Below are 25,839 nucleotides of genomic sequence, written 5' to 3'. Positions count from 1 at the left end.
AAAAGGTTTAAACGAAATATTGTTTAATAACCTTGAGGTGATTATAAAGTATCATCACGTGGATTCTCCATAAGTATATTGAAGCAATACAATAATGGTTAGGAAGCGCATCTTCAGGCTCTTCTGTAAGAGTCACGAGACAGGGCTAGCCTACTTTCTCTACAAAGAGAATTTTTAAACGATGTGTGAGGAAGGGTTCCGTAGCATCTTTTCCCTCCTTATCATTCTTTCTCTTTTCCCCACATTAAATCGTTTGACTCTCTCTTTCTCGCACTCCTCTCACTCGATTCACCTGGCAGCGACGACGACAGCCTTTCAGGTAATGCCCCTCTCGGAGTCTATATAAGCCGAGACATTGCACGAGGCTCAACATTTTTTGAATCAAGTCCCACGTGACGTTTAGTTTGGCGCACGTGTCTCGCACTTTTTTTTTTTTTTTGAAACCAAAGTGACCGGTCAGGAAGTGTTTACGGCAAAAATGGTGTACGCGACGTAAAAAAGTTTCTATTATTTATTATTAGAAAAGTCGTATATTGATTTAATTTTTTTTTCATGAACGTGATCGTATGGTGCGTGATTTGAATATTTATTGATAATACAATATTGTGTGTTGGATTTTTTATAGTGCAGTGTGTGGGACTTTTGTATTTGAAAAAAAATATAGATAATACATCATGGATAAATTTCAGGTACGATTTTTAATTTGTCTTGTTGGGTGCAGTTTTTTTGGAGGAAATTTTGTTGACTCTTCTATATTTGAAGAAATCCTTTTGTATTTTTTCGAATTTTATTTTTAGTTTACTATTTTTTTTAACTTCAGAAATCTAATTCTTGATTTTGAAAGAAATGATATGTTGATTATTATTTGGTGAAAATAATTGGTAATTTAAAATTTGCAATTATAACTAGTATAATATTGTGGTTTGGAAGGCGAATTTTCGAGTCGAAAAAAAAAATTAATTAAAAATTAATCGATTAGTAATTTAATTAACTTGTGTAACCAGTGAGTAAGAAAATAATTGATCACTGTAATTATACACTAAATTTTGTTAAATATTTAACATTTTATTATTTTTATTTCAAAAATGGGAAAATGTAACGTTCAAACATTAATTTGGCGGTGAATATTTAATTAATAAGAGAGCATTAATTATTTTAATTTAACATTTTTAATTTTACATTTTGTTTACTTTCGAAAGTAAAGAGAATGAAAAATCGAAAATGAATGAAAATTATAATATTAATGTTATATTTACCTTTTATTTTAATTTCAAAACTTTGAAACTTAAATATTAATTTAACGCAGTGAATAAGGAAATAAGGAAAAATTTTGTTTTTTTAATATTTTTTAATTTTAAGTTCAATTTAAATTGAAATTTAATTTTTAATTTAAATTTAAATGTAACTTTTAATTTAAAAAAGAAAGTTATAAATTTTCAAACGAAAAAAGAACAAAAAACTTAAAATAAATGAAAATTGTAACTACTATTCTATTTAATTTCAACTTAAAATAAATAAAAATTTCAACTAGTATTCTATTTAACATTTCGTAATTTTAATTTGAAGAATTACAAAATTCTACTTGCAAATATTAATTTAAAAGACAATAATTTATTAATATGGGAGAATTTAATATTTTATTTTAATTTTTTAAATTAAGAAAAGAAGTTTTCATTTTTCAAAAGCAGAGAGAACGAAACATTAAAAATAAAAATATATGAAAATTATAATTAGGGAGTAAGAATTAATAAATTAAATTAGATTATTTGTAATAATTATAGAAAGTACTTAAAAAATATAAAAAGTAAAAATTATTTGAATTAATTTTAGAAAATTTTATAATTTTATTATATTTTTTAACTTTAAGTTTAATTTCAATTGAAATTTAATTTTAAGTTTAAATTTAAATGTACTTAACTTTTAATTTAAAAAAGACAGTTATAAATTTCCAAACGTAAAAAATAAAAAACTTAAAATAAATGAAAATTGTAACTACTATTTCATTTAATTTGAAGTCAGAATAAATAAAAATTGTAACTATAGTATTCTATTTAACATTTTATAATTTTAATTAAAAAAATTAAAATATTCTACTTGCAAATATTAATTCAAAAGAGAATAATTTATTATAATAAGGGAGAATTTAATATTTAATTTTAATTTTTTAAATTAAGAAAAGAAATTTGTTAATTTTCAAAAACAGAGAGAACGAAAGATTAAAAATATATGAAAATTATAATTAGGGAGTAAGAATTAATAAATTAAATTATTTGTAATAATTATAGAAAGTACATAAAAAATATAAAAAGTAAAAATTATTTGAATTTTGCCTGTGTTAATAAATAAATAAATAGGTAAATAAAAAGAGTAAAAATTAATAAAAGTTAAAATTTTTTTTTAATTTAACTTCAGAAATTTTATTCATTTTTTTATAATTCATTTTGAAAGAAATGATTTTTTGATTATTATTTGGTGGAAATAATTGGTAAATTATAATTTGCAATTATAACTAGTATAATATTGTGGTTTGGAAGGCGAATTTTCGATTCGAATTTGTATTAATCGATAAGTAATTTAATTAACTTGTATAATCAATGAATAACAAAATAATTTATCACTGTAATTATACACTAAATTTTGTTTATTTAAATTGTTTTGTTTTTAAACAAATTTAAATTTTGTTTATTTAAAATTTGTAAAAGTTGAGCTTTTATTAATTTATTAATTAATAAAAGTTAAAATTTTACTAATTTATTAATTAATAAAAGTTAAGCTTTTATTAATTTATTAATTCATAAAAGTTGAGCTTTTCTTAATTTATTGATTAATAAAAGTTTTTAGTACATTGTAAAAACATAAACAGTAAAAATTATTCGAGTTTTGCAATTGTAAATAAATAAATAAATAGGTAAATAAAAGCAGTAAAATTAATGAAGGAGAATATAAGGAGTAAAAATTAATTAATAAAAGTTAACATTATTGTTGAATAATTAAACAAAGCACTAAAAAATATAAAGAGTACACTTTATTTTAATTTTGCTTGTTTAAAAAAAATAAAAATAGATAAAGAGTAAAAATTATTTGTGTTTTGCCGGTGTAAATAAATAAATAAATAAATAAATAAATAATAAGTGTAAAAAGAGTGAAAATTAATAAAAAGTAACAAATAAACAATTGCTAAATTGGAGTATTTACTTCAACAAATAAAAAATTAAGTGCTGCTATTTAGTTATACAAACAAATGGCAAGAATCGCAGAAAAGAATGGAAAAAAATCACAATCTTAATAAATATATTACCGCAGTGGCAAGTTTCAAAAAGAAAGAAAAAAAGAAAGAAAGACGAAAATATTACCATTGACCGAAATAGTTTTGCACACATAAGGTTGAATTTCTGACGGGAGGTCACGTACACCCAGTCATTGGGAAGCACGACACGACCCTTTTGCTGCACATTCATTATCGATAATCACAGCGCGACGATTCTCAACCAGAGATTAAGTAATTGCCGGTTTTCTTATCGGTTCAACATTAGCCGCTAATCCATGGTTCGCTGGCTCTACTAGAATATGCAATCGTTGCATGGCTAATTCCTTCATCTTCGATGTTTCATTCTCCACGGGGATCGACTTTTATTGCATCACTTTCTCTCTCTTTTGTGCCTAAATAGTTTTCTATTTTTCTTGTCTCCCAACTTTTTTTTAACCCCCTTGGCGTTAAAAAGAATAAATTGCCGTCTAACAGAATAAATCACAAAGCGCGTTCTTGCAACAATCGATATTATTAAAGCTAACATTTAGTTTTGAAATTTGAGAAAAAAATTCTAACTTGTTGCTTAATATACTTTTATCGATGAATATAATAAATTGCATATATGCTTTATTCAATGAGGGACTTTTCAATGAGAGGTTGATTTTTAGAAAATGTGTATAAGTTGTATTTTTGTATAAATAAGGATAGGGTAATGAATGGGGAACGGTTTGTAATAGAATTGTGCTCTTTATGGAATTGCGATTGATTTTGTATTAAAATTGGTAAAATGATTATATTTTGTATTAGTTTTTTTATATTCTGTATTAAAAAATACATTTTAAATATCATTGTATAAAGAAAGGTACGAGTTTAGTACCAATTTTGGTACTAAATCGTAATTTGTTTTAATTTCTAGATCCTTATTTTTACAGTGATTTGAATTTTTGAGCAAATAGTGTTGATTCGTCCATTGAATGAATTAGCATCTTTTCTAATATCAAATTGAGACAAAAAACAAATCAAAAGTGTTGCGAGGCAACACTTTTGATTTGTTTTTTGTCTCAATTTTACATTCTGTGAGGTGGATGTAAAAAATCAGAACAGATAATAATAATAATAATATCGAATGTTATCGAATCTAATGATGTAGAACATAATCATTCATAAGTAATGTAATTAATATTCGGTACAAGGAAGACGAGAATTGAGAAATTGTTTTTCTTTTTTACTTTAGCAGGTGGACTGGAGAAATATAATAAATATATAGGGTAAATGAGAGAAATTATTTAATGTCCATTAACATTAAGAAGAAAAGAAAATGACGGGCCGCACGATCACTTGGTGGAAAGTGAAATATAAACGGAAATATATAAGCGGCACGCGGAAGGAAATGAAATTAATAATGGGGGTCTCAAGAGTAGAGGTGAAATGAATGATTCGATAAGAAGCAACCCGCGCCCGTGGTTTATATTATATGCACATGTCGTTAGCACATGATTAGGATATGACTATGCATGTGGAGGGCGTTTGACCTAGTCAACCAGTATATCCTACTAATGCTACCAAATCGGTCTCTACACCTACCAACCTCCACCTCTCTTCCTCTCTCAGTTACACGACTAACTAATCACAACTATACAGTCAACATACAAATGTAATATCTACCTGGCACGCGAATTTGCACGCCTTCAACTTTTCCTGCGAGACTATGCATGCCTCTTTCTCTCTCTTTCTCTGTTACTCTGTTTCTCCCATTTCAAAAAAAAAAAAAAAATTTATTTTTTTTCTTAAATTTTGTGCAAAAATAAACAAGTGTCCTTTAGACACTTTTCAGTACAACAAAAAACAAAATATATATTTTGGTTCATTTAAAAAAATAATATATTTAATTCAAACATAAGTTGTGGTTGATTTTAAATTATTCATAATCAACTTTTAAGTTTGAATCAAACATAAAATTTTTAAACATAGTTTTTGTTTAAATCAAAACAGAAAATATGTTTGAATTAAATATAATTATTCAAACAAATAATATTTTTGAATCAAAGCAGTAGATATTTTCTATATATTGGGATTAAGCTTACAAACTAATTTCAATTAAACAAAATCACTAAAAAATTATTTTTCTATTTAAATTAAGTTTAATGTTTTCTCAGTGTCCGTAAAGTCCGTATAATTTGATTGAAAAAGAACGAAAAGTTCGTAAATTGTACGATATAATTTGGAGAATTTTAGAGAAATTACAAATGATTGCAAAAATTCAATTATTTTCAAAAGAAATAAAATTCTAGGCAAAATTTCAATAATTTTCAAAAATGTTCCTCAATTCAATGATTTTTAATATCTGCTATTTTCATAAAATTTTCCAAAAGAATTCAATTATTTAAGAAAAATCTAATAATATTCTACGCAAACCTTTAATTATTTTTATAAAATAATAAAAATTTCACAGGAATTAAATTATTTACAAATTTTTTTTTTTTTATAAATTTCTTCGCAATCATTCAATTATTTTCATAAATAAATAAAATTTCTTGGCAATTATTCAATTATTTTCGTAAATAATAAAATTTTTCACGAGAATTCAATTACTTTCATGAATAATTAAATTTTTCTTAGAAATTAAATTATTTTTTAAATTTTAATAAATTTCGTTGCAAAAATTCAATTCTTATTTTCACAAATAATAAAATTTTTCACGAGAATTCAATTATTTTCATAAATAATAATACTCATTGCAAAATTTCAATTGATTTTATTACAATTTTAATCAAAATTCTTGAAAAATGTAATTATTCTTTTAAAATTTTATTTGAATTCGTCAAATGAATTCAATTTTAAGAAACATACAATTATTCAATAAATGGTTTTTTTGTATTTAAATTATCGAATTCTAGTAGAATTTTCTAATAAAAAATTTTTTGAAAATCTAAATTCTTTATTCAAATGAATTTGAAAATTTTCAAAGAATTTTTGCAAAAATTATTAAAAATAAAGCATTTATATAGAAGAATTTTAGTTAAAAACACGAAAAAAAAATTTAATTTTCGAAAAGTTACAAATTATTGTAGAAATTCAATTATTTTCAGGAGTAAAAATATTGTTCGCAAAAATTAAATATTGTTCAAAAATAATAAAATTCTTTTTAGGAATTCAATTATTTTCATAAATAATCATCGCAGAATTTCAAATATTTTTAATAGAATTTTAATCGAATTCCTGGAAAAATGTAGTAATTATTCTTAAAATTTTTATTAAAATTCATCGAAAGAATTCTATTATTTAAAAAGTTGATAAAATTCTTTATGGGAATTGAATTTTAAAAAACATTTAATTACTCTATAAATTATCTATGTTTGTACCTATTTAAATAATTGAATTTTTGTAGAATTTTCTAATAAAAATTGATTTAAAAATGAATTTCAGTCAAAATTTTTGATAATAATTGAATTTTGAAATTTATTTTTATTTTTTCAAGTCTAATTAAATTGAATACTTTCACTGGTTCGAGCCCTGTCTTCTCCATTGTCTCTTTCTCTTTCTTATTTTTAGGGTTCCGTATACCCGGTAGGAACCTTATTTCTTTTTCCTTTTTATTTTTTCTTTTTCTTTCTTTTTTATTTTTCTTTCTACTCTTTCTCTTTTCTTTTTCTCTTTCTCTTTGTCTTTGTCGTTTACTTATTCTCTTTCCTCTTCCTCTTTTCTCTTGTCTCTATTTCCATTTCTCTTTTTCTCGTTCTCTTTTTCCTCTGTTTATAAGAAAAAATTGTTCTTGTCGAGGAACAAGTACACTATATTATTTAGGACCTTCACAAACTTCAACGAGTAAACATTTTTTCTTTGCTCAAACTCTGACGATGACAATTTGTTCTCATGAAACCCAATGAGTCGCTCCGTTGAACGGAGAAAAATTCTTGAATTTTAACAGTGAAATATTTTGATGATATATTTCTGAACTGTATAAGAATTTTTTATTGCCTCCACAAAGTTTTTATTAGGTCCAACAAATTTTAGTTCTCTTGAGAAGAATTCTCCATAGCTGAACATTATATCCTGAGAAATGTTATATATTTGAACCAAATAATTATAATTCCTTTCTTTATTAAATAAATGTATATTTGTTAAACAATCTACTAAAATTTTAGACGCATTATTAAATAAAAATTCAATAAGAATAAGAATTCAAATTTCAAATAAGAATTTTATTTGGTACAAATAAGTTTTTTACAAATTTAATAAGTCAAGAAAATTTGCTATTACACATAAAAAAAATTTACGTTTATTTAACTAAAATAAAATATATTTGGTTTAAATCAAATTTTCTTCTGGGTGCAAATATAATTTTTTTGAGTCAAGTAAAAGTATATTTGTTTCGGAGTATTACTAAATTATTTATTTGCTTTAAATAAATATTTTCTTCGACGCAAATAACATTTTTATTTGAACCAAAAAAAAATGTTATTTGAAACAAAAAAAATTTACTAGAAACAATAAAATTTTTAGTAGGCTCGGAGTCAATTTTTTTCTTGGTGCATTTGCTTTAAATACTAAAATTATTGATTCAAACATAATTTATTTGATTTAAATAAAAATTAGATGATTCAAGTAAATATTTATTTGATAATGGACAATTAATCGGTTAATTGAATCAAATTAATTTTTTTAGTGTTGCAAATAAATATTTACTTAAAAAAAATACTTTTTATTTAAATCAACTAAATAGTCAGAGAAAAGGTTTAACTCAAAGCTAAATAGACTTCTTTTTTGTTTTAAATAAATTTTATTTCGTTTAAATAAAATCTTTTTGAGGTACAAGTAAAAGTTTTATTTTATGACTAGTAAAATTTTTATTTAAAACAAATAAATAACCTAGTTGGCTCTGAGACAAATATACGTTTATTTAACTCAACTATAAAATATATTTGGTTTAAATAAAATTTTTCTCTGGGTGTAATTGCTGCATATACAAAAATAATTGCTTCAAATAGGGTTTATTCACTTTAAATAAAAATTAATTGCTTGAAATAAAAAATTATTTGCTAAATAGAAAAATTTTTTACTTGAAAGAAATATTCATTTGATACACCTGGAAAAAATGTATATTTGTCTTATTGCTAACTAGACATTTTTATTTGTTTCTAATGAGTTTTATTTGCTTTAAACAAAATTTTATTTGGTTCAATTAAAAGTTTTATTTATGTTGAATACAATTTTTATTAAAAACAAATAAATAATCTAGTTTGTTCTGAGACAAATATACATTTATTCAACTCAAATAAAATATATTTGGTTTAAATAAAATTTCTTTCTGTGTGTATTTGCTGTAAATACAAAAATAATTGCTTTAAATAGAATTTATTCGCTTTAAGTAAAAATTATTTGCTTGAAATAAAAACTTATTTGCTGAATAAAAAATTATTTCCTTGAAATAAAAAATTATTCGCTAAATAAAAAATGGTTTATTAAATAAAAAATGATTTGCTAAATAAAAAATTATTCGCCTGAAGGAAATATAAAGTTTTGACAATAGTCAAGTATTCGATTATCTGATTCAAAGTGAATTTCGTTCTTCCTTGTAATGAAACAACTTTTTTTTTTGTGATGCAGAATTTTTTTTTGTTTGACGATAATGAAACAATTTAAAAACTGTTAAACATGGATGTTTTTAGTTTGAGGAAATGATGTAAGGAAGTTGAGAAATGAAAGCGATGATTTGTACAGTACATTGTAATTTATGCGGGTTGTAGTTCATATCACACGTGTCAGTGTGAGAAAGGATAAGAAATTCCTATTAATGAGACTATGCATTCGAGAAAAGTAACATATTTTGCCTGTATATATGATATGCTATTGTTCAAATTCATGGATGCATTCATGGTTCATATTTCTGGTGATAAGGCAACATTTATATATAGCTACTAGTATATACACTTTGAAAATTGTAATAGTTTTGAAAAAGGAGAGTCTATGTAGTGTGCATCGATTATTAAGTTTTAATTCCAAGTATTTAAATCCGAGACATTAAACAGTAATTACATTTCATAGAAGTATGGCATTAATGAAATGTAATTACTATCTTAATTGTCGCATCAAATTACTGAAGCTGGTTTATTACGTTTCGCCTCTATTTTGCCAGTTTTCCATTAAACTTTTATTCGTTATTACATTAGCTAAATTAGACTGGAATATTCTTTAATCATTTCTCAAATAATGACAATCTTTTTTTTTCAGCTTATAGAATAATTTTTTCTTTAATTTGTGTATTTTTAGACATTGGGAATTAATGGAAATATGTCACTTGTAAATTTTTAAATATTTTAGAGATAAATAATGAGGGTGAATTACGAGAAAATTAAGGGTAAATTCAGGGTAAATTGCTAGGAAATAGTGAGTTAATAATACCGCTAAATGATAAATGAAAAATTTTAAGAAAAGTTACTTGCAGGAAAAAATTTTTTTTTAATTAATTATTTTTATTCAAACTGTAGGTATTTCTTTTTTTGAAAGTATAAAGAAGTTGAAAGTATGAATATTAGAATAGAATAGATACACTCAGTAGGTTATAATTTGATTAAAATTCGTGCGTCGTCGACCATTAGAATAAGTTATTCCCCACACATGAGAAATGAACGTTAATTGTGTTGTAATTTTATTCTGATGTCTAGATTAATTCTTGATAGTGGCAAACCATGTCACTCACATTTTATATACATTTATGTCTAACAACTTTACTTCCTTTGGGGATTAAACCATAATGCAATTCGTTGTTCTAGTTCGCAAGTGGAGATGGGTAACAATGATATGTATTGATATTTGACGTTTTATATTATCTAGAATCTCTTCACGTTAAACGCTGATATATTGCCTATAGCACAATATATATATATAATAGAAATAATGTTTTACCTTAATATAAGAAAATAATCGAAACAAAACCAGTAGTTGCATAATTATGCATAAATTTACATTTTGCAATCATGTTGAAGATTATTTATTATTTTTTAAAAGGGTATTTTATCAATTAGAAGCTGGTCTTTAAATACACTGGGAAAAAATATGTATTTTACTCAGAGAATACTGAATTATTTTTATGTTGCAAAAACAATTTTATTTGCAACAACAGGGTTGCCACAGGTTAAGAAAGTCAGGGAAAAGCCAGGACAAGTAAAATTGGTTAGGGAAAAGAGGGAAAAGTCAGGGATTTTTATTAAAAGTACTGTAAAAAATTAAATTTTTAAAATTCATGAGAAAATTTTGAATTTTGATGTTTTTTTTGTTTGCCTCGTAAACTTTGAAATTACCACGAAATTTAATACAAAACCTTCAATTTCTTCTATTTTTGCCAATAAATTCTTTTTAAATAACTTAATTTTTCAAGAACTATAATGAAATTATGACTTATAAATTATTTAATGAATAATTTTTACAATTGTCATAAATACTAGATTGATAGAAGAATTTTAGTTAAAAATACTAAAAAAATTGAATTTTGGAAAAGTTACAAATGATTCCAAAAATTCAATTATTTTCAAAAGTTATAAATATTCTTCGCAAAATTTCAATTCTGTTCAAAAATTTAAAAAAAATTCTCGTTAAAATATCAATTATCGTTATAAATAAAAAAATTTTTCAACGAAATTCAATTATTTTTAAAAATTTTAATAATATTCTTCGAATTCATAAGTAATAAAATTTTCACAGAAATTTAATTATTTAAAATACAAAATTTCATAAAGTTTTTCTAAAAATATCAATTATTTAAAAAGATTTTTGTAAAATTCGTCACAAGAATTCAATTATTTAAGAAACTTTAACAAAGTTCTTTTCAAGAATTCAATTATTTTTATAAATAATAAAATTCTTTACTGAAATTCAATTATTTTTATAAACTTGAATAAAATTCGTTGCACGAATTAAATCATTTTTATAAATATTAAAATTATTCACAGGAATTCAGTTATTTTCATAAACTTAAATAAAATTCGTTGGAAGAATTAAATTATTTTCAAAAGTGAATAAAATTCTTCGAAGAAATTCAATTATTTTACACAAATTTTAATAAAATTTTTGGGAAAATTTTAATTATTTTCATAAATAATAAAACTCATCGCAGGATTTTAATTATTTTTGATACAATATTTTAATCGAATTCCTTGAAAAATGTAATTATTCCTTAAAATTTTTATTAAAATTTGTCAAAAGAATTCAATTATTTAAAAATTTCTTGATACAATTCTTTATGAGAATTCAATTTTAACAAACATTCAATTATTCAATAAATTATTTATTTTTTTATTTAAATAATTCAATTCTTCTAGAATTTTCTAATAAAAATTTATTTAAAAACGAATTACCGAATAATCGATTTATTATTTATAAAATTTATTGAATTATTGCAACGAATTTTGTTACATTTTTTTTTAAATAATTGAATTTTTTTTGAGAAATTTTACTACCTACTTGTAAAAATAATTGAATTCTTGCGAAGGATTTTATTAGAATTTTTATAAGTAATTATCTTTTTTTTTAAATTTTATGGTAATTTAAATTATTACAAAACATAAACTGATCGCCTTCTTCATGTTTTGTAATAATATTCTTATAAGTTGTTGAATTTCAAACAGGTTTTAATTTGAATGTTTTGAAAAATTTGAATTCCTACAGATAAATAATAATAATTAAATATTTATTTAAAAAAAGAAGTTATTGGTGTTTTTGAATAATTTTACAATTAAAGAAATTTGTAAATAAATGTAATAGAACATTTTTTTTGAGTATCTAATAATTTTTAGAGTGATTCAGAATATTCTTTTGCGTCAGGGAAAAAGTGAAAATTTTGTCTGGAAATCAGGGAAAAATAAAATTAAATATTTGTGGCAACCCTGAACAAATAAAATTGTTGCAAATTTTAATTGGTTCATATAAATTTTCTTTTTGGTTTGAATAAATTTTGGGGGGTTTTTTTTTTGTTAAAATAAGTTTTAATTGGTTCAGATAAATTTTATTTGGTTCAAATAAAGAATTTACTAGACTGTGTGGCAAATATACTTTTATATGACTGAAATAAATTATAATTAAAAGTACATTTAGTATTAAAAATTATTTCATTCTTCCAAAACAATACCTAGTTTAAATTAATAGTCATTCGAAAGAATGTTGGTTTTTTTTTTATAGGTGATTTAATTTTTGTAAATTTTGTCTCATAGAAAGCGTACATAAAAGATTGATACAACACAAAATAGAGAATAAAATTCAGAAGCAATTAAATCTCGATTTTTATTTCATTCCTTATTCATTAAGAGTGAAGAAAACATTTAGCGAAGCAGGATTACACAATGCTTTTTTGTTCCATTTTTCTGAATATCTAAGAATGATCTCGTTTCTTCTGAAACAGTTGAAAGCTTGATGAAATAATCACAAGAATTTTATATTATATAAGTTGATTTTTGCGAAAATTCACAATCTAAATTTCTTCCAAACTTCCCATTATTCACGCAAGTGAGTTTTATTCATAAATTATTTTAATAGGAAACAATTAACTCTGTTGCTAATTATAATATTAATGGTAACAATTAATATTGATTAATTATTACAGTATTTTGTAATTCTGAATAGACAAGTAGAAATTATATTTTGTTGTTGACTTTTCATTTTTTTGTATTAGTTTTATTTACACTTTGAGTGAAAATTTATACATTTTATTAGAAGAATAAAAGTTTTACGTTTCATTCATTTTTTATGAAATACTAAATAGGTTTTTAATGTTAAGAATGGAGCAATTATCTTTCTTTAATATACAAACGATTCAATGAAATTTCAATGAAGGAAAATTTGTCTGAAGTGCATTTTTTTTTTGGTATAATTTTAATTAATAGAGATTTTCTCGACTGCTCTTAAGTTGAGAATTATTTTTCAATTTTCTCTCATATTGCGTGTATTAGTGGGTGAATTTCATTGACTCTCGCCCCGAGGGGCGATATTGTAATTTTATGATGAACATAAAAATTCTATACCCAACTCTTATATTTTCGATCACTATATTATTGGAAAAGTAATAATCGTGGAGGAATAATTATAACAATATATATAGAGAGAGAGAAACAGGATGCACTAAAAAAAGGGGGATTACACTGTAAATAAAAATGTCAGGGGGGGGGGAGATTTTTATTGTTGTTTGCACGTTTTTACTGTTGTTCTTACTCCACGAGAAAATGTACATATATATTGCTTAATCAGTACATTGAGAATGGAGAAGTTTTGCTTGAGTTGTAATAAAAATACACTAGGTCTGATGTTAAGCAACGTGTCTTTTTAACTATAGTTTGCCAATTTCATCATCACACACACGTCACAATATATTATATATATATGTAACCTATATTATGTATATATTGTAAGAGATGCAATTACTATTATAAAATTCTCTCGTGATCATCTGAACTAGTTACGTGCTAGTTTCATTAAATTAATCTCATATAAAATCTTCTCTGCTTTAAATCGCGAAATTTCTGAGAAATTAATCTTTGAAAAAAGCAACTAAAGTTGTTTTCATTTTTTCTCTTCTTTTGAGATTAATTTCTCGTTTAAAGATTTTTATAAGGTCCTGTCAGGATATTCAATGGTAGAGTGCGTTAAAATAGGGCCTAAAACATCAGATTGATTAATGAGATCAGCCTTGACGTTCCTAATGATCTGAAGCCGAGCAATTACGCCCTAATGTGCCATTAGTTCGTAATGTTTCAGCCGGATGATTGATTTATTTGAATTTGGTGTCTCAACTAAATTATGCGATCAGAACCAAAACAAGATTGTAAACATAAGTATTGCTCTAAATTGGATTTATTTGAGAAAAAAGAATTTTCTTATCCATTTCAATACTTCTCATTAATATTTCTTCATCGAAATCAGGAAAAAAGTCAAAATTCTGCCTGGAAAAAATCATCATAAAACAAAATCAAATGTTTGTGATAACTTTTGAATAACACAGTAAATCGTGAGGTATTAAAAAGTATTGCAGATTAAATTAACACCAAAAAAAGATTAAAATAATCAATTTTGGTGTTATTTTTTACAATGAATGAAATTTTAGTTCATTAAATTTTTTTATAACTATAAAACATGATCAAGTAATAAAATCATTATTTTAAATTATAAGAATATTATACTTTTTCAAAATTATTTTCATTCTTTCAATTCAATTATTATTTTCAAAAAAAAACCTAAGTTCTTTAATTAAATGCATATTAGAAAATAAAAACTTCAAATAATATAAAAGAAAATTCAATTAAACTTTTCCAAAAAAATTAATTTCAAAATTCACGCTATATTGCTTTTAATATTTAATAATAATCTAAAATTTTAACTGAAATTCATTTTTAAATCAATTTTTATTAGAAAATTCTACAAGAATTTAATTATTTAAACACAAAAGTAAATAATTTATTGAAAAATAATTGAAACGCTGCGATGAGTTTTATGAGAATTTTCAAATTCATTCGTTTACAATTCAATTTTACAAAATTTCAATTATTCGGAAATTCTTCAATTAAATATATATTAAAAATTAAAAACTTGAAATAATTTCAATAAAAATCCTATTAAATTTTTAAAAAGAATTAATTTTACAGAATTTGTTTGGCAAAAATATGAAAAATTAAGAACTGCAATGATTTTAGTTTGAATTTTTTTCAAAATTTAATTATTTCTAAAAATCCACGTTATAATGCTTTTAATATTTAATTATTATCTAAAATTTTAACTGAAATTCATTTTTAAAACCATTTTTATTAGTAAATTCTACGAGAATTCAATTATTTAAATACAAAAATAAATAATTTATTAATGTCATGTTCCTTGAAATTGAATTCTCATAAAAAATGTTGTCAACAAATTTTTTAAATAATTGAATTCTTTCGACAAATTTTAATAAAAATTAAAAAAAAATTATTACATTTTTCGAGGAATTCGATTAAAATTGCATTATAAATAATTGAAATTCTGCGATGAGTTTTATTATTTATGAAAATAATTTAATTCTTAAAAGAATTTTATTATTTATAAAAATAATTGAATTCTTGTAAAAATGTTATTATTTATGAAAATAATTAAATTATTGCGAATAAATTTATAAAAAAATTTGTAAATAATTGTATTCCTGTGAAAATTTTTATTATTTATGAAAATAATTGAATGTTTGGGTAGAATTTTATTCAAATTTTTTTTAATAATGGAATTCTTTTGGAAAATTTTATTGAAATAGTAGATATTAAAAATCATCGAATTTTAGAAAACTTTTGAAAATAATTGAATTTTTGAAAAGAATTTGATTAAAATTTTGTAAAATAATTGAATATCAGAGAAGAATTTTATTATTTATAAATAAAATTGAAATTTTGACAAAAATTTTTAAAAGTTTTTGAACAGAATTGAATTTAGTAACTACGTAACTAAGTTAGTTAGTAAGTTAGTAACTAAGTTAGTAACTAACTTACTAACTTACTATTCTCCCTGGAGAAGCTGAATTCGTTGAATTTTTACAAATCGTTGATTTTGGTGTTTTATTTAAAGTAAAATTTCATTCGAAGTTAAAAATAACACCAAAATAGGTTATTTGAATCCTTTCTGGTGTTAATTTAATCTTAGATGGATTAAACTGTTGCAGATTATTTTAATCCATTCTGGTGTTATTTTAACACTTCATGTTTTACTATGAAATCATTAAATCCCAAAGCCAATGACTGAAATTGAAAGTGAATAATAAAACTTGATCGTAAAAGTTCAAAGGACTAATGTATAATTTGACATGTGTCAAGAGTGGAAAATCTTTTCTTGACTGATCGATCACCTTTCCGTTTCTCGACCTCAATCACTATTTCTTTTGATTGTTAGATAATTTACACAAATCAAAAAAAGAAAAATATTTTTAAATTTTGCTTGAAATCAAACCAATAACTGTTATTTGTCGACTATTTTTTCTTGCGCAAACGTGAAAAACAAGATGAAACAGCAATCATACAGGAGAATCGATTTAAAAAAAATTTTTACGACCCTTGTTCGATTGATTATAAAGATGAGAAACAAATTTTTTATTTTCTAATATTTTTCCATTATCCTACGGCGTTTCACGATTATCACGATCGTTTTTCTTTTCAATAGATTAAAGTCTCTTTCTCTCGTCCATTACTATTGTCATAAATGTTACTGTAAATTGTTTTCGATTGATTCATTGAATAGTGAAAGTGTCACACGTAATATCTTGATGACGAGTTGAATCATAATGTCGAAGAAATTAATAATAATAATAATAAGAAATCAAAGTTCATAGGTGTTGAACTTACATTGAATAATAATAGAAATTACTCTGACGTTTTGAATGATGATTAAAGAATAATTAAACCCTAAGATTGTTAATAATGTTGAAAAATAAAACATTTCAAGTAGGCTAATTTTCTAAAAAAGAAAAGTTCTTAAAGGAGAAAGTTATTTATAAAGAAGTATTTTTTCTAGAGATAAAAGTGTTAAATTCACGTCTGTTTATCTACATAAATAGAGTGTAGAAAAATGCTCAACGTTTAGATGATTGTTTAACAATTTAGATGATCTTTACAATTATAATCCATTTTTGTTTCAATTATAAATTTCTGTATTTTACAAAATATGTGAAAGATGTACTTAAAAAAATATGTATATGATCATAATTCCATGTATGTTTTGAAAAAGTGTTACGATTTCACTCACGGGGTATCTAATGTTTATTATTAATTAATAATGAAAATTCTTAATAGCTTTTGAAACTTTATTTCCTTCGTTATTAAATTAAAATTCTTTTTAATGATTCTTTTCACTATTTTTTTAGTTGGTGTCGTAAAGAAAGGAAATTTTTATTTTATAATTGTGTGAGCCTTCAATTTAAATCGATTACAAGTCAAAAATGGGGTGATGTCTAATTTAATAAATTAAAAATTAATGACAGAAAAAATAAAGGAGATAAATATCGCAGTAGAGTAGATTGAAATCAAACTAAAAAAATAAAGAAGTAAAAAAAAGTAAAACTATTTTTATTTTTTTTATATAATATATTTTATTTATATATAAAAATATGAAATAAAATTTTGTATTAAATTTTACAATAATTAAAATGATTTTTTAATAGTTATAGAGAATTAATGACATTACTCTTTTATTGCACGTATTGCCTTTGTATTCAATTATTGACAATGTGATATTATTTTGCAGTTACGAGTAATATCAGATTTTAATTGCAGAAATGTAAATTAAATTCTTGTAATTCTATTTATAATTATATTAAATGCATACTGATAAAACATGAGGCCACTATAGAGTATTTCAAAATTATAACTTTGTAATTTCCTTTGATTTCGTAAAATATAAAAGCGTGATTTATTTAATTTTCAAAGTATATAAAAAATTTATTTTAATTGGTTCCAATTGGTAACGTTTTTATTAAGTATTCATTTGATTGAAAAAGCCAGTTGTAATAAAAAACGAAACCTTTCATTGAAAGTATTTTTTTAGTCATATTTTTGATGTATTTTAAATTAATTTCTTTCAATTAATAAGGTCGAAAAAAATGAAACTAAACAGAAATGAAAACCGAACAGAAATAAACTGAATGTTTTAATGGTTAACGTTTTGATAGCCAAATAAACAAACTGCAATTTTCAAACAGATCTTTAGAAATAAAATTAGTTTTGTTAAAGAAATCACTTTGTTAGTTAAATAAATATCTTTGCTAGTAATTTATTTGCTGATCGTATTCAATGTTGGCTGTAAATTAAATTTTTTTCGAGAATTTTCCTTTCAACCTTCAAAGAGAAAATTGAATGTGTTGCCAATTAATGCAATTCCATTTTTGGCAGTTCGGCGAGCGATTCTGTTGTGAAGATATTTCCTCGTGGACAACTGAGTCTGGGAGAAAGTAGAGTTTATTATGTTAGCCTTGCATCTCGGCCATCGTGCCACTTAACAGAAGTCTAACGTTTCTGCTGGTGTTGACAGGTCGCGTAGTTTTGCAAGCTTGATTTGCAGAGTTGCTTTTCTTGTCGCCTCTTGATGTCTCGTGTTTCCGTATGTCCCACACCGTCCCGAGAATATATTTATCCCCTAACTATATTTCTGAACCTCAGAACAAGGCAATTTTACCGAAACTTCTCTTACACCATTTCACATGCAACATGTCTCACAAATAATGCAATACTTTTTTGCCATATAATAGATATAATGCTGCCGTTTGCGTAATTTTTTCTTTTTATATAAGAAAAAGAGCAGCACGCATATGATGACTCGCTCTCTTTTAATTCAACCGAGTTGAAAATCTCACGATCTCTAATAAACACGAAAGGAACAACTGCAATCATGAGTGAAGCGTACAAATGTTCAGCCACTTTTACCGGAACACTCCTCTCGGCACGAGCCTAATGAGCTAATTAGATTTGACGAAGGTAGTAGAGTTAATCGGCTTCATTGTGTAGTAATCCATCAACAAGTCTCATTGTATTTAAAAAAACAGATTCATCATCTTTTTAAATCTCTCACAGAACTTCTGATTCATTCCAACAAACAAGGTGTTAAAAATGAAAAAATCCGGGTTCCAGGAAAATTTCGCTCTCGAGCTATTTGTAGTGCATCTTTAAAATCTATTATAGAGAACAAAAGTAGATTACTTAAGAATACAAAGGAATAGATTAGATCGAAACTTTCGAGTAGAAAATAAGGCGTTTGTTACACTTCCCAAATGGATGGATTTTAATTTTTGAACTTTTAAAATAGTGAAAAAAGTATTCAGGTTTATGGGATTATTTGCACATTTAAAGAAACTGTCATAAAATACTTATGACTCTTGTTATAATAAAATATTCCATTATTGTTATTTTACAATAAAGATCTCCTCGTGGAGAATAAAAAGCAAGCGATAAAACTGTTTTTTTCGCGCTAAACTATGGTTCAGGTAGCACCATTATTTTATGATTGACTGCTAACGTAAAGACCACTTTATATACTTCGGGAGTAAAATGTACTGACGAATGGAACCGTTAAGAATTAAGGAGTCGGAAAATATTGAAATGCAAAATTATTAAAAAGAAACGAGTTAGAAATGTTTTCAAATGGTTAACCCAACCATTTTTCTCTCTTTTCTTTTTGATATTTATCATATCTGTAGTACTTTTCTAGTACAGAAGAAAATAATTATTTAAATTTAATTTTATTGTTACAAGAAATTCTAATTATACTTCTAATTAAATAGTATTACAATTTACCAAATAATAATCAACATACACTAATTAAAGAATTAATTGAACAAATATTCAAGCACTTGAGGACAAAATACTCTTTAAGTAAACGTAAAGCAGAAATCTTTAGACCACAAATACTTAAAAACCAGAAATAATTATGCAGGCCCTGATTAAATTAATTAGGTACTACTTGATTAATTAACAATGATTATTTATCTTCGACGATTTATTTGTTTGCAGATGATATCCACCCTGCTCTGCATCCTATTAATCGGACACCAAGTTCAAGCCGTCATAAATAAACCGACCTCCCAATCCTCATCGGTTAATGAGGAGGAAAAGACGGAGGTCGAAGCTGAAGACAGAATAAGCAATTCTTATGGACCACCACCAGATTCTGGATTCAATGGACCAGCGCCTGTCTACGGACCACCGGAATTAACAGGGGACCAGAGACCACCACAAATTTTCTCACCCCCACCACCTGAAAGACCCCCACAATCCTATGGACCACCCAGTCAAAATTATGGTCCACCACCAAAACTAAATTTCGGTCCACCGAAACCAGAGTATGGTCCACCGAAACCACAGTACGGACCTCCGAAACCACAGTATGGACCCCCGAAACCACAATACGGACCACCTAAACCTCAATACGGTCCGCCGAAACAATCCTTCAGACCTCCGCCACCACACGGACAGTTCAAACATCCAAAACCTCAATACGGACCCCCACCAAAATTTAACGGACCACCTTTCGAATCAAAACCAGTCGATGGTGGACCAATTCCTGGATCTCTAGAAGCCTACGGACCACCTAACAGAAAACCCGTCGTTCCTTTCGGTATCGGCCACCAGGGAAATTTCGGCCCAGGACCACAATATGGAGCACCGTTCAATAACGATCTTTACGGACCACCAATGGCTCCACCACCAGGCGTTCCAGCTCCACCCACTCCCCCCGATATCAAATACGACGGATGGCAACCAATCCCCGGATTAGTTAGCAGTCCTAATCAACAGATCCAGCCGCAGGAAAATTATCTCCCTCCCGCTGAGAACGGACCTCTTGTCAATTTCCAAGATTCGGCAAATACGAACGTACCCAGCGACTCCTATGGAGTTCCACTCAACAACCCAGACGATCACAGTTTGAAATCAGTTGTCCATCAATCATCAGCCGCTGCCGAAAATCACGGACTCCCACCCCCACCTCTTCCTGAATTCGAACCCCTTCACGCAGGTCAAGGTCCCGGCAATGCCGGAGGTAGTTTCGATTCCTTGAAACAATTTCCTGAATTACCCAGCAACCAATACGGAGCACCAACCGCTAACGATGACCTTAAAATACTGACATCTGACCTACAAGGCCTCACTCTCTCCGGTGGAAGTTCAGCGCAAGAGGCAGGTGCACTTTCACCACTGTCCGACTCCTACGGACTGCCGGCTGAAAATCACCACGGATCACTTTCATCCGATGACTTATCACTACAACAATTACCAATTGTCCCTTCAGGCAGTTACGGACCACCTGCCGCGCCTAGTTTCCCGTTGGCGCCTCCGCCCCCCTCAGACTCTTACGGCGCACCACCTGCATCATCCTTCTCTCCCAATGGACCTTATCAATCATCGAAAGGCTTCAGAGGCGGTGCATTCTCATCAGGCTTTTCCTCATCCTCATTCGGCTCGTTCGGAGGCGGTTTCAATAGACACTTCTCGAAAAATCGTGGACCACCAAGACCCGCACAATTGCAAGGCTCATTGATTCCACCCAGGAATCGCCATCCATACAAATTCAGGGAACCGGTACCAAGCGAACTAATCTCGAATCTCAATAAGTATCTCCCTCCTGGTGATCATATAAAACCACAGAAAAATTACGGTCCACCTTTGGCATTCGATCAACAACTTCCACGTTTCACTGGTGGACAGCAAAACTTCCAAGGTGCTGGCTCACACTTCTCCGGAAGTTTCACCTCTAGTAAAACTTTCGGACACGCGCCGATGGTCGCACCGAACGTGAACTACGGAACTCCGTTGTCTTTCAATGATTTCAACACTCCTGCTCCAGTGCCGACGTACGGTGCACCTAACTTTGGACCTCCTTCGATGTTCGCCTCGACCTCAACTGGATTCGGTGGTAATCTCTATAACAGCGTCAGCAATTCTTTGTCGAATACGTACGGAACTCCGGTTATAAATTCCCATCTCACCGGAGGAAAAGGCGATTGCTTCCAACAAGCTAATGGAGCAATTGGCTACAATCTTCCCGATTTTAGCGCACCGAATTCATTGTACGATTCGCCAATCGGTGGTCTAGCGGCCCCATCCGTCAGTCATCTGGACCTCGAGCAGAATACGCAGCAAACCGGTGATCTGAAGGACAGTTACGGCCAACCTATCGGAGCTTTCCAGGACCAGACCGGAGCCGCTGTGAATACGAACCAAATTCACGAACTACCGCAACAATCTTTGAATCAAAACTTTGGTTCTGACACTTCGTTCCTAACCGCCAACGGAATATCAGCTGAAGCTCTCACAGCCGCCCTCACCGCTCAAGGTTATGGCGAATCGAAAAACGCCGCCTTAAGTTCAAACGAAGTCGACGCGAGTCAATTCCTCCAGACCAGCGAAGGTCATCATGCGCTAGCTCTTGCACAACAAGGTCTCGTACCCGAGGGCAATGACGGTTTCCAAATTCAAGGTTCCAAGGGAACCTACACCCTTCAGATTCAAGCCGCTGACGGTGGGTTAGGCACGGAGAATTCTGACGGAAGCATCCGACATGAACAAGTACTCTCGAATGGTCTGCTTCAGGATATTCTTGCAGCAATTGAACAGCAACCGAACGGTGGGCAAATTGAACTTCAAGGTCCACCATTGGTGCAACCACTCGAGAAAGTCTACGGTGATTTATCGCACGCAGCAACGAACAATGTTGCCAGCAGTAATCAGTTCGATTCGAGTGCGCAGAGTGAGGATGACAAGAACCTCGAGGAGATGATTGCTCAGGCTACTTCTAGACACGCGGAGAAAGCATCGGATGTCGATCCACACAAGGATCAGATTGCTTTGTTCTTTAATAACAAAAATTATGAGGAGTCGAAGAAACAAGTGAGGTCCACCTTTAAAAATGAGAAAACACAACCTGAGGATACGAATGTAGAGAAGAGGAGTAGTTAAATAATGGAAGGATTTAGTCTCAGAGATCTGGTAGTGAGATCTAGTTAGTGTTACCACTTTTTGGCTGAATAGCGTTTTCGATAATTTTTTATATCACAGATGCTCGAAAACTTTGTCGTGTGAAGTGGGTTTGATGTTTCCAGACTAGGTGATGTCAGAGGGAAAAAAAGTTGTAAACAACTTTTTTCCCCTTTGACATCACCTAGTCTGGAAACATCGAGTTAAAAAGTACTTCATTCAGTATAAACCGGATTTCGAGTATTTATGGCATAAAAAATCGTATGCTACATGGGAGGTACTTCCCTGTTGCATATTACACTATTTTTCCTAACATTGCAATTTTATCTCGTTTCGATATTTTTAGTTACTTTTTCGTTATATACTCGAATTTTAGTTTAAATTTTCCTTGCTATTCAACTACTCGGACGTTAATGATTTGACTAGTTTTAGTAGATGACGATTGCCGAGATAGCAGGTATTGTCGCAATATTGCACAGTAAGGTTGATGCTATAAATTTTATTTTTTATTAATGTGTATTAATTATTGTTAATTATTATTATATAATGTGTATAAAATTATTAGCAGCGAGCTTATGGCATACTTGCAGCAAAATTACGTGCTATCTGGGTGCATCAATTTTTTGTTTAGACCAAGTTTCAAAAGTTAGGTTCAGTTGTGAATTGAAATTGGAGTTTCCAGTAAACTGGTTAGGTTCGATTCTATAAAGATTTTTAGGTTTGGGAAGTTAATCACTTTTATAAAGTTGAACACGTTCGACGCTGATTGCTATCATTTTTTTTACAATCCTGTTCAATTTTAATTGACAATTGTAGAGATATTTATATTTATTTGCCAAGTCGATTAAATTGAGTCTTCAAGATCATTAAATTAGATTTTGAAGATGATTGGAAGAAGTTTCATTGATGATCAGATTGGAGTTGTAGGATCGTGTTTCATTAAGTAGATAGTATTTCCATATAGAAGGTTCAGATCAAATGGTGTTATTTGAAGTTAAATTGAATTTAAAAAGTAGGATCAAATTTTTCATGCTTCATTCAAAGATGATCGGAATTATTTTTGTATTTTTGGCGAAGAAATAATTTGTTAAAAAAGATTTGATCGTTTTGAAGATGTTTTTAAATTGTTATGATGAGTCTTGGTATCAGTCCACAATTTTTCGGTGCTAATTTCAGTTATTGTTAATAATTATTTCATATTATAGAATTTTTATTTTTTTTCGTTTTTTTAGAACAAAATTTCTATTCTCCAGCCCTCGGTGGGAAAAATTCTGTATAAAGAAAATAACGACACCTGTTAAACACGAACTAAACGTTTAATTCTCCTTTAAAAGGATTAAATTCCTAGATCTTTAGATACAATTCCATTATATAGATAATCAGAATGAAGCTGAAGAACTTTCTCTTATTTTGAAGATAAAATCCAGGCATTTTTTTTTTAAGAAATACTTTTGTTGAAGTGAATCAGCAATACAAGTGCCATTTGCTTAACGCGGCTAGACTTTGATTGGATAGCAATTTTCCGTAATAGGATTGTTTTTTTTTCTATCGCGAGAGAGACTGATCCTGGAGTGCGAGAGGTGAGAGATTAATCTACATTGGGGGAAAATGGGGAAGACACATATACACAACCTTCGACATGGAGAAAGTAATAGGAATCTTCAGTAAGAGCTATTTCACTCTCACGACAAGCTTGTAAATATTCAGAAACCACACGATCCTCTTAAAGACTCTCTCGACTATAAAGAGAGTCTGCCTCGATGAAAGTGGATGCTATCAGTAGACCTCTGGGGTCACTGCCAAACGATGTCGTGATCTTGACACGATTGCTTTTTTTCAAGGTGAAAATAAAGATAAATCTGAGTTAAAGATTTTTATATTTATATGTATAAAAATAAATATGTATTATATTCAGTTGAATATAAAAATAATTAAAGAAATTCTCGGTGCGTATTAAAGTTATTTTACATGAAGGTCGTTGCGCTCAAAAGAGACTCACGCACTTTGTGGTCAGTGTAAATGTTGTTTTTTTGATGTTTGCCAGTATATTATTATTATTATTTTGTTTCGATTGAACGAGAGTGGATGTGAGTTGTGCCCGCGATTTTCAATACTCAAAATAGGTCAATAGGTTAAGACACTTCACCTGAATCACCAGGTGTGAATGTATTCGGGGAATGCGTGTTTGTAACATCTTTTATGTATTCGAGAGACAATCTCGAAGATCAGTGCTCATTAGTTGAAAAATCATCAAATATACTTGAAAGCACTATTTACCAGGTGAAAGTTCAAACGATATTTAATGCACTGGGAAAAATATTTTCTCCTCTATTTATATATATGGAAGAAAAAGAATTGGTACTTGTTTTTCACTATTAGAAATAGGTATTCAGTATTTTAGTATTTCTGAGATTTAATATTCCTTACTTTTAGTATTTCAGCCAAAATTATTGTTTACGAATTACCGAAGCAAAGAGTCAATCAACATTTCGTTAATACTTTAACTAATTCAGATTTAGAGTTTGAATTTTTTAATTAATATTAAAAAGTCAACATTTTGAGAAGAAGAAATTCCCATTTGGAAAAATTTATCTCTGGTAAAATAGAGGAAGACTTGAAATAATTGTACTTTAAGTGGAATATTTCAGAAATACGGAAATAAAAGAATAAAGTAATGTTTTCTGTGCGGTGGAAGGAAAATATTTTTTTCAGTGCGACCACGCGAATTGAAATGTTTTGTAGAGGCATTATTGAGAGTATGTGAATGTAAAGCTTGGTCGAATGCGGAATTTGTGTAGGTTGTTTGTTTGTTTTTTTTACTGCATTTCAGGTAACTAAATATAAGGAGGTTGAAAGTGCCTGCGAGGGCTGTCGATTTCTAGGGAGTATGTAGTTGTAGTTGGTAGTTGTACTGCCGAGCCATAAGACAATCTCGTTTCGCTACGACCCTTATTCTATTTTTTTATGGATTAATTTATTATTTTATACATAAAGTGCCTTGATGGAGATAGGCTATTATATTCGTTGAGTGATCGTCTACATCTCTCCGCGAATGTAAAGTACGCGAATGCGCTTGTGCTTTTATTATGTACTCTGCGTTGCGCGTGTAAATATATGCATATCTTGTAAATAAAA

At 27.7% G+C, this 25,839-nt stretch overlaps 1 protein-coding gene across 1 annotated transcript; it reads left to right on the top strand.

Moving 5' to 3' along the window:
• Nucleotides 1–359: 359 nt before the first annotated feature.
• On the top strand, nt 360–25,839 carry LOC122507738 (BRD4-interacting chromatin-remodeling complex-associated protein-like). Its single transcript, XM_043620602.1, has 3 exons — nt 360–689; nt 19,744–22,797; nt 22,889–25,839. The coding sequence occupies exons 1-2, from the start codon at nt 675–677 to the stop codon at nt 22,684–22,686; spliced, it is 2,958 nt and encodes a 985-aa protein (XP_043476537.1). The 5' UTR covers nt 360–674; the 3' UTR covers nt 22,687–22,797; nt 22,889–25,839.

This window comes from Leptopilina heterotoma, unplaced genomic scaffold (assembly GCF_015476425.1).
Source record: "Leptopilina heterotoma isolate Lh14 unplaced genomic scaffold, ASM1547642v1 Lhet_51, whole genome shotgun sequence".
Lineage (NCBI taxonomy): Eukaryota > Metazoa > Arthropoda > Insecta > Hymenoptera > Figitidae > Leptopilina > Leptopilina heterotoma.
This window is presented reverse-complemented; position numbering and strand designations above follow the sequence as displayed.